The sequence below is a fragment of the Microchirus variegatus genome, assembly GCF_963457635.1.
Source record: "Microchirus variegatus genome assembly, chromosome: 12".
Lineage (NCBI taxonomy): Eukaryota > Metazoa > Chordata > Actinopteri > Pleuronectiformes > Soleidae > Microchirus > Microchirus variegatus.
In genome coordinates, this window is record NC_139813.1 from 21,089,667 (window position 1) to 21,099,816 (window position 10,150).

At 40.5% G+C, this 10,150-nt stretch overlaps 2 protein-coding genes across 2 annotated transcripts; one reads left to right on the top strand and one right to left on the bottom strand.

Moving 5' to 3' along the window:
- Positions 1-135: 135 nt before the first annotated feature.
- eif2s1b (eukaryotic translation initiation factor 2, subunit 1 alpha b) lies at positions 136-6,327 on the bottom strand. Its single transcript, XM_083898335.1, has 8 exons — positions 6,148-6,327; positions 4,315-4,557; positions 3,510-3,589; positions 3,253-3,404; positions 2,590-2,696; positions 1,791-1,888; positions 1,539-1,682; positions 136-770 (listed from the first exon to the last, which is right to left on the bottom strand). Exons 2-8 carry the CDS (start codon positions 4,553-4,555, stop codon positions 645-647), a joined length of 948 nt encoding a protein of 315 aa, XP_083754461.1. The 5' UTR covers positions 4,556-4,557; positions 6,148-6,327; the 3' UTR covers positions 136-644.
- Positions 6,328-6,407: 80 nt separating this feature from the next.
- On the top strand, positions 6,408-9,785 carry atp6v1d (ATPase H+ transporting V1 subunit D). Its single transcript, XM_083898336.1, has 9 exons — positions 6,408-6,667; positions 7,410-7,527; positions 7,672-7,751; positions 7,838-7,905; positions 8,291-8,335; positions 8,432-8,535; positions 8,745-8,811; positions 8,918-8,996; positions 9,083-9,785. The coding sequence occupies exons 1-9, from the start codon at positions 6,627-6,629 to the stop codon at positions 9,225-9,227; spliced, it is 747 nt and encodes a 248-aa protein (XP_083754462.1). The 5' UTR covers positions 6,408-6,626; the 3' UTR covers positions 9,228-9,785.
- The last annotated feature ends 365 nt before the right edge of the window (positions 9,786-10,150 follow it).

Here is a 10,150-nt window from a genome sequence, read left to right on the forward strand (position 1 = left end):
AGTTTCCCAAGCCTAAAATTGATAATTTCTTGTTATAAGCAGCAAAGAAACCAGAACATATTCACATCTATGAAACTTAAAGAAAAACAATATACTTGCCTCTTCATTTTTGTACAAATGACATCAGCAGACGAGTCGAGATCAAAACTTCCAGAGCTTTATTGACGCCATGTGTGAGCTGAACAGAAACAGATCTTAGCAGTAAAAACCCCTTGAACTGGAAGAGAAACAGCACATGAAAAGCCACCAGTGACCGGTGCAGAGACAGTCGCTGTGATCACTCCAACCCTCAGTGACACTGAACACACTGGACTCTTTAAGCAAGACACAGGTGAAGGCCACTGCTTGTAAACAGCTTTGTCAATTTAAAGTTATTTATTCAATTTGGTGTATTTTTTAAAATAGAAACATTGATGTAATATTATTTTGTTTATTTTCCTGTAAATTAACTTTCTGTGAGTCCATCGTGTCTGGATAAGAGGACGGCGGCACTGGACCGGTCCTCCCGAGACAAAAAACCCTGCTGCTAATGAACAAACCTGGATGTTTACAGTTAATGTTTGCCGTGTGAAAGTTGACATCTGCTGGACTGAGCGACTGTGGCCGAGTCTTATCCACATTGCCTCTTCGTCCCAGGATCGGCTCTAATCCTCGGCTTTGGCCTCCATCTCCTCGGCGTCGTCGTCTCCGTCCACCTCTGCGTTCTCGCGTTCTAACCGCTCCAGTTGGCGAGCGAGCTCTGTCTCGTCCGTGTCCGTCACCACCTTAGGCTGAAGGGGAGACACCAAGGGCAGAGCAATTGATGGTCAAATATAAAAACTAAAGATAGCTCTGTTATATGATGGAAAATGTGTCCGATTCTTTTTCTCTTATATTTGTTTCTCAATTTAGTAACAAAAGCAAAAAAGCTTGAAATAATTTTTCTTTTTTTTACGTTAAAAACAATTTATTTCCTTAATTCAGTAGTCAATGCAGATTAAAAGTTCCTATGCAGCCCCAGACAAAATTCCAATGTTCTTTTCGTCTTTGTGTACTAAATATATACTAAAATAAACATCAATCAAATAAAAAAGGGGGGAAAAAATCAATTGTCCTAAGAAATAATCAGCAATGTAGAAAGAAAAATGAAAAAAAATCTCTTTCAAAAGGACATTATTTTGAAAGTTAAAATGTATAGTAATAATATTAGAGATACAGGTGTATCAAATACAGAGAAATTACAATATTACTGTTAAAATACAACAGTTTTTGCACACACAAAACCCTCCAAAAGCAGCAATAATGCTACGTTTTTTTTAAAAAAGGAAATTTTCTTGGTCCTTTAAATAAATACCAAGAGCAGCGGCTCAGAATCAAACCTGCAGCTGTTGCAAAAGTCAAAACAAGCTCTCCAGCATCCCATAAAACATAAACACATCCCATAAATTTAAACCTCCATTTACTATACTTAATAATTTACAGGCAAATCTGTGAGTCAACGCCAAAGTGTAAAACTATTAAACTTATAAATAGTAAAAAAAAAGCTGATGACACTATACCTCCATCTGGATGTTAAAGACTCCTCTCTTCTCCTCGATCTTCTCCTTGATAGCAGCCATGGCCTGGTTCAGGACAGACAAACCCTCTGTGCGCTCCAGAGTCGTCGTCGTCATCACGTAGCGAGGAGGAGCGATCAGATTGATCTGTAATGTAACACAAAAACACATCAGACATGTTCTTTCAGCATTTCAAACGCCTAAAGCAGCAGCAGTGGAGCATCGTTTCATCTGTGACGAAGCAAACGGCGTCACCTTGATGGGCATGGCCTCTGTGGAGCAGCCCAGTCCGGCCCTCAGAGCCTCCTTCACGGCATCAATGCCCTCGTAGCCGTAACACGCCACTTCAATGTCTGCGGGTGGAGCAGGGAAATGAAAATTTAATCACGCATAATCCCGTTATACTGAAGTTTTACTGCGTCCTGGATTATTTAAAAAGTCTAGTGTGTAAGAAAAAGTGACATCTAACAGTGAGACTTGAGGTCAACAGACAGAGGACTCCTAAAGCTTAGCTCCTCCCCTTTACCGTCAGAAAACTACGGTGGCCTTCACTATGTAGCCAGGGATATCTCAAACTGGAGCATCTACTGATACCACACAAAAGGTCATTATAGACCTTTAAAAATATTAAACTGTTCACAAAAACATAATAAATAAAGAAGAAATACTAAGCCCACAACATAACTCAGCTAAAGCGCAAATTTTATTTAAATTTTTACAGCCTGTGTGTAGTAAAATCATACAATATATAAGACTTTTGGATTGTATCAGATTTTGCACAATATGACGTTAGCTTATCCCGAGACATAGCTGTTCATTTAGATTTGCATCGTAAACTTCTGCATCACAACATGAAGAACATGCTGGTTTGTCTGTTCACACTCTGGAGATCAAGACATTTGCTTAAAAGGTCTATAAAAGGCCACAAACACAAAACAATGTACATTTTAAAGTGATTAGAACTTTGTACAAACATAATTCTGTGTGGTTTATTCTACGTTTATCAATGAAACCCTTCTAAATGATGAGGTGCATCACTCAGACGCACACGTACCTGCTCTGATTTTGACGGCCTGGGGAGTAAGTCGCCTGTTGATGTTGTCAATCAGCACATTCCTTTCCTCTTCTGTTAAATCCAAACCATCCAAGATGGCGGGATCTCTGCAGGATGAAAAAAATTATAATTTAATTCATTAATTAGTCTATTGACACATAACATTTTTTCTACAGTCCTTATTTTTGAAGGAAAAACACTTTATTTTCAATGAATATAACATTAAATGAATCAGAAATACACTCTATACATTGTTTATGTGGTAAATGAATATTCTAGCTGCAAACGTCTGGTTTTTAATGCAATATGTACTTAGGTGTATAGAGGCCCATTTCCACTGTTCTAATGGTACATTGTGTTTGCTAATCGCGTTAGAAGGCTATTGGATGATTAGAAAACCCTTGTGCAATGATGTTAGCACAGCTGAAAACTTATTATTTTGAATAAAAATCATATTTCTAATCTTGTCAATGTCTGACTATATTTTCTATTCATTTTGCAACTCTTTTGATGAATAAAAGTGTGACTTTTAATGGAAAACACATTTTTTTTTATAGGTGACCCCAAACTTTTTAACGGTAGTGTAGTTGTGCTAATTTAAGAGTACATAGAACGCTTGGCTCTGAGTTTCAGTCAAACACACCGTTTTAAACAATAACTTACGTTACAGCCTGTTTGAAGACATCATAAGCTCCGTATCCTGGCCGCTTGTATTTCTCGTCAAAGACCCAGGCGGTGCGCTGGTACAAGCTCTCTAACTGCTCGTCCTTACTGTACTCCAGCACTTCTGCCACATGTCGCAAGATGCTGTACACCTGCACACAGCAAAGCAGCTCGGGTTATGAAACGCATGGATAATAAAATAGTGAAAAATGTTGCATCGAGAAAGACAAAAACAACAAAAGACATTTTTGACTTACAGTTTTAGATTTAGTGAATTTATCTTCACACTTGATGGCCTCCTCTGGTGAAACTCTTCTTTTTGATAAATCAATGTATCCTGAAGAGAAGAAAACACAGGGGAAAAAATGATGCTTTTATTAAATAAAAACTCTCGTCATTCGTAGAACAATTGCACAACAAAATTGATTCCCCACTTTCCCATCATTACAAAACAGATTGTGGCAGATCTGCAGTTTAATCTCATTTCCTCTCTCTTGAGAAACAACATAACAACATTAGCTTGTTTTCTGGAAACATCTCATAAATGCTAATCATTGACGGCTACAACTAATGATTATTTTCTCGCTTAATCGAGTACATGTTTGGTCCATAAAGTGTCAGAAAATGTTGTTCAGCTTTTACTAAACCTGGACTTGATGATGTTCTCAAATGTCTTGTTTAGTCCACAAACCAAAATGACTCAGTTATAATGATTTCTTTGTCATACGGAGCAAAGACAATATTCACATTTAAGAAGCGGAAAAATCAGAAAGACTCAAACTGTTGAATCAATTAATTTAGTCATTGATTAATAATCTATGAATTGAATAATTATTGCAGACGTACAATCATTAGTACGTATAATTCTGTTTCTCCAAAGAAAAACAGGGTTTCCTCATAATATTACAGTACAGCATAACAATAGATTAACTTCATTTGAATTCTACTCTATACACAGCTACTGAAAGATTAACGTTCTTTTAACAGCTCACAATATGTTGTGATTCATTCCAACTCCTCAAGTTAAAGTTAAGTTTACTGAGATTAACTGGCAACACTCACCCTTCTCTTTGTCTACTCGGATGACGACCACGCACTCGTTGCGACCTATGCGGATGAGCTTGTTGATGGAGCGGATACGTCGACGCGACAGCTCGCTCAGGAGGATCATGCCCTCGATGTTGTTGTACTCCAGGAGGCTGACGTAGGCGCCCATCTCGGCGATGGACCTCACGTTCACCATCACCACATCCTCCACCTCTGGGAACCGGTGCTGGTAAAATCGACAGCTGAGCCCCGGCATTGCTGCAGAGACACAGACGGAGGAGGGAAAAAATCAGCAATTAGAAACAGTCTGTGATTTCAGTCTGCTAGAAAGGTGACGTTTGAGAAAATAACCGTCTTTAAATGCTTCAAACTTGGCAGGTGACTTACAAAGGGCACTAGTGTGCAGAAGAAATGTGAAAGATATATCACTAAACAAGCCGCTCCACATGCCTAAAACAGAGCAAGGATACACGAGGCAACGTGCTGTGCAGGCCGAGATGTGGCTACTGCACAAATTATGAGAATTTTTGGATGCAATGTTTTGCGATAATTAAGGTTTTGGTGGTTTCAGTTTGTACATACGACAAATTTCCTTAAAAATGTACATTATTTCACATGCACGCTAAAGCTATAACCTGTTATAAAGCACTCCTTCATTCCACAGAGTCACAACAAGTGAAAATGGATAAAAGCAACTGATCCAGAGGCAAACGCTGAGGCAGCAAAACAAACAATGGCACAAACGTCACACTGCTGGGATACGACGACAGCATCTATGCTGATTTTAGTAAGACTTGGTGGATAAAATATTAAAATCTTTTCACTCCTAAAACTGTCAATAGTTTCCTCATAGATGAGTACATTGTCATTAAAATGGAAAAAAAACCAACAGCATTTCTTCACTCTACTATTCATCCAATGTTACCCACAACAGTTTTAAATCTATACGTTATTAATATCTATGTTAAATAAAGTGCTATTTTACAACTTTTCAATGTGAATGTGCCACGCAAGAGAAGCGGGGTCAAGTTAAGAGATTTTTAGGATCCAATTGTGGGACATTTAAGGACATCATTATCTTGTTGGTCAGTAAGACATGGTGACAACAATTCATATTTTAACTGTCTATAATTCCCTCATAAATTAGCCTCATCCAATGTCACCCACAACACACTGATTTGAATCTAAGAAAAATATTGGTGTTTAATAAAAGGTTATTTCAAAACGTTATCCCCTCTTTACATGAATAGACTTAAATACGTGCCAAATTAACATTGGGGGGTAAATATCATATTTAGTCGACTCTTAATGACAGATAAGGATATTCGAAACAGCCCTCATTTGTTATCAACCCATTCATTCAGCTTTAGGTCGCGTTATTCAGGCCAATGCGATAGAAAATGTGTGTTTACAAGGAACTGAGGCTACAATGACGACAGAGAGTTGACGCAGATGTAAATGAAGTGACCGCAATACAAAGGTGCTTTAATTGCACACATTTTACCGTGAATGGGATGATGACGACGATGATGCAACGTAGAAAACCCGAGAAGCACCTCAATGTTATAAAGTTAAAACGGACCATGAGCAAGCAGCGAAACAAAGTCTGCGTGAGTGCGTACGCAGTGTACGTCATCAAAACTCATACAACAAAACACGTATGACATTCAATAACGAAGCGAAACACCTTAGTTTTAGTGTCCCGTTAGCTTGCCGGCTAACAGGCTCAGTTTCCAGCTCACATGCGGCACATGCACCGCTGCCCATGCTAACAGCTAGCTCGCTAGCCAGCTGGCACCCGCGTCTGCCCACACGTTTTAAAAAACCCATTTATAAATGACAACTCACCTATGTCATATGTTTACAGAACGATAGACTGTAATTCTCTGTTGTGGCAGTGTTGAAATATCCGGTTGTGTTTCCTATGGCGTGTTTTGGGGTTTTTTAATATGAAAAACTCAGGCCCGCTAGCTCACAGTCATGGGTGTGCTTGTCTCGCGACCCGGAAGAGCTCGCGGTAGGCTTTTCAACGCGCGCTTGCGCAGAACGACTTCGGGGAGGAGGGGGGGCGGGAGTCACGTGACGAGAGGTCAGCTGATCATCGCGGACGGAGACAGACGAGCAAGATCACGACCGTCAGCTCGCTCGCTCGCTCGCTCGGCGTATATGCGGCTAATCCTGCGCGGAAAAACAACACTTATTCCCTGCCCCGTTCGTATATGAACACGTCAGCGCACCAGGAGCAAAGCTAACGTTCCCCCCGTGTTAATCTGAGAAGACCTGAAGTAAACAGAAGACACCAACACATCGACCGAAAGACCGAAAAGATGTCGGGAAAAGACAGGATCGACGTCTTCCCCTCCAGAATGTAAGCAGCTTGTTCGGGAGCTAGTTGCTAACACACTGTAGCATAACATGTTCAGTGTTTTCACACTATTGTCATTATGTATTATATTATATTACATTATATATATCAGTGCTGGACTGTGTGACCTAAGCCTAGATCTCACTTTATACCAGAGCCGGGTTTAAAAGCGGAAGAGTGTGTGTGTTGTCATGTGATGTGTTAAACATAATCATCATCTGAGTGTGAGTGTTAGATTCCTTCACAAACCTTCTGTATACTGTGTCAGTGCAGCCTGTCTATTCATTTACTAAATCGATTTAATCAAATCTACACTTTTACAAAGCAACAGGCCTTGGTTTAAAATGTCAGTATGATCCTATAATGGATATTTATGTTCTGTAGAGAAGTTATATAATGGATTTTTAACTACTCATGTCAAATAAATAGTATCTGGGGTTCCTTATCTCAAGCTCACTGGGTCTTTTACCTGATTAAGTAAAGGTTAAATGTGTTTGAAATGTCCTGTAGATTGATTTAAAATACTCAGACCAGCCTCGTTTATAACCAACAACTATGTCATGTACAAAATCACATTCTGATGCTGGGATTGAACAGCAACTTTTTGTTTTTGCCTAAATGCCAATAGATGTTTTTGCATTTAAACTAGTGTACCTAATAAAGTGGCCAGTGAGTGAATATGTTTGTGATTCAGATTGAATACAGATAAAGTATGAAACGATGTGTTCACTGTCTGACGTCGCAGGGCTCAGACCATCATGAAAGCTCGGCTGAAAGGGGCACAGACCGGGCGCAACCTGCTCAAGAAGAAATCCGACGCTCTGTCCATGCGCTTCCGTCAGATCCTCCGCAAAATTATTGAAGTAAGTCTCCTTTGCATTGTGCTAATATTATCCTCCCATGAATCCCGTTGTCATGAAGGTAGAATTTACTGCATAGTTGTACTTTGCGTTATTACACGAGTTTCCCAAACTTAGATGTTTGTCTTCTCACCTGTGTTCCTTCAGACTAAGACCAAGATGGGCGAGGTGATGCGAGAAGCAGCCTTTTCTTTGGCTGAAGCCAAATTTGCTGCTGGAGACTTCAGGTAAGGTGTTGGCGGTGATGTGCTAGTTGTGATCATCTATAGTGCAGATGTATCCGTACATTACAGCTGTAACTCTGTGTCTACAGCACAACCGTCATCCAGAACGTCAACAAAGCCCAAGTGAAGGTCCGAGCCAAGAGGGACAACGTGGCAGGTGAGTGTGAAAACTGTCTTTTCTTTAGAGCAGGGGTTCTCAAAGTTTTGATACCCGAGGGCCAATTTAGGAACCCAACGTTGGACTGAGGGCCGCCAAAGGAAAAAAAACAGAAAGAAATCCCATTTTTTAATAATTTTAATGACCAGATTGCAGTTGTACAGTTTACACTTATTGGTCTGTATCCAGTTAATGTCCAATAAACATTTAACAAGCTTAGTAGCTCCTGGATTAAAACTATCAACTGTAATTCATTGTGGGCCGCTAGAAATGTTTCTGTAGGCCGCCATTGGCCCCCAGGCCGCACTTTGAGAACCAATGCTTTCGCGGGAACTTCTATTTAAGAGGACATGTTCTTACGCACATGGTGATTATTACCTTTCAGGCGTCACCCTACCAGTGTTTGAGCACTACCAAGAAGGCGGGGACAGTAAGTCACGTTGATTTGATTTTTAAAACCATGTCACTTTTTTATTGAAATAAAATGGGGTTTACAGAATGTTCTCACCCTCGCTGCGTCCGTCAGGTTACGAGCTGACTGGTTTGGCCAGAGGAGGAGAGCAGCTGTCGAGGTTGAAGAGGAACTACGCCAGAGCTGTGGAGCTGCTGGTGGAGCTGGCCTCCTTACAGGTAGGGGGCACTGTTACAAATATCATGCCTTTTTATTTGTGGTGTGTGGTGTGACAAATGAAAACTGCATTAGTATTCTGATATATGTTCTGATGTACTTTTAAATTGAAAATTTGACATCAAAATGCTGCAGTGACACTCCATTTTGCATGTTTTTTTTGATATATAACAGTTTCCAAATGAAAATGACTGTAATGTCTGTTTTGCAGACCTCCTTTGTGACTCTGGACGAAGCCATAAAAATCACCAACAGACGTGTGAATGCCATCGAGCATGGTACATTTACATAATAATGAACATAATGAACACATCTCTGCCTTTTTTAAATAATAATAGATATTATGTTGTGGTGGTTTACAAACCTCTTTGCTCCACTTCTCAGTGATTATCCCAAGGATCGAACGCACCCTCACCTACATCATCACAGAGCTGGATGAGAGAGAACGAGAGGAGTTCTACAGGTGAAAATACCCTAAATTAGGCAGCACCGTGCAGCTGTTGTGTGCTTTTAATATGCCATTTTACCATTTTTCTTGTTCCGCTCCAGGCTGAAGAAGATCCAAGAGAAGAAGAAGCAGCTCAGGGAAAGGACAGAGCTGGAGATCGCGGCCCGTCTGGCTAAACTGGGTCCCATCGCCGAGCCTTCCAACATGCTGACAGAGGAGATGGATGAAGACCTGCTGTTTGAGTGACGCGCTTCTTCTTCAGGCTTCAGACGGTCACCGACGTCACCCATCGTCATCATCATCCTATTTATTCTGTGCCTCTCTGGCCGAGTCTTTGTCTCCTCATGCAAGCGATGAAAGTGATTTTCTTTGTGTGTGTGTGTGTCGACGTTGTTGATGATTTGTTCTTCAGTGCTGGAGTGTGTGTGTGAGTGTGTGTGTTTCCATACGTGTCACTGTACAGATCCAGTGTCGTCGCACAATCGGCCCACAAAGGGAGTAAGTTAATGAAATAATTGAAATAATAAGACGTACGATTACACTTATTCCATGTGATTGAACATACATATTGTACATACTTCAGTTTGCCGTTGCATGCTGTAAAACTTGAGGTGGTTGTAGATTTCAAAGAGTCTGTGCTGTGGACACCTCCAAACCCACTGCCGACCTCACATCACGGGGGTTGTCGTTTCCTCATTCGATGAGGGTGTTAAAATAAATAAATAAATAACCCTAACTGTGACCCCTCCCTCCCCACACTGTAAAATGTGTCCACCAGGCCTGAGACTTCATCCAAATTAAAGATGTTCTACATGTTCAACCTGAGCCTGAACTTTCTTTTCTTTAAACACTACAGTTCCACATGTAGAAGAAGAAATGGATAGTTTCCTCTCTCATCATCCTCCTCTTCCTCACATATACTTCACACAATGGTATAGTGACATTAGATTAAGATGGAGCGAGAGATTTCTACACAAAATTCCTCAGCTCCTATTTCTGATTTTACCACCAGAGGAAGCTCAGTACCACTGGTGGTGCGTATTAATTTGAATAGCCACCAGGGGGCGACATTGCTGGTTTCCAAAAAGAAGGCCGTTTGAATGGAAGTCTGGAAAATTGATCCCACTTCCCACTTGATTTATACTGTCAGAAACAGAGTGAATATAGTA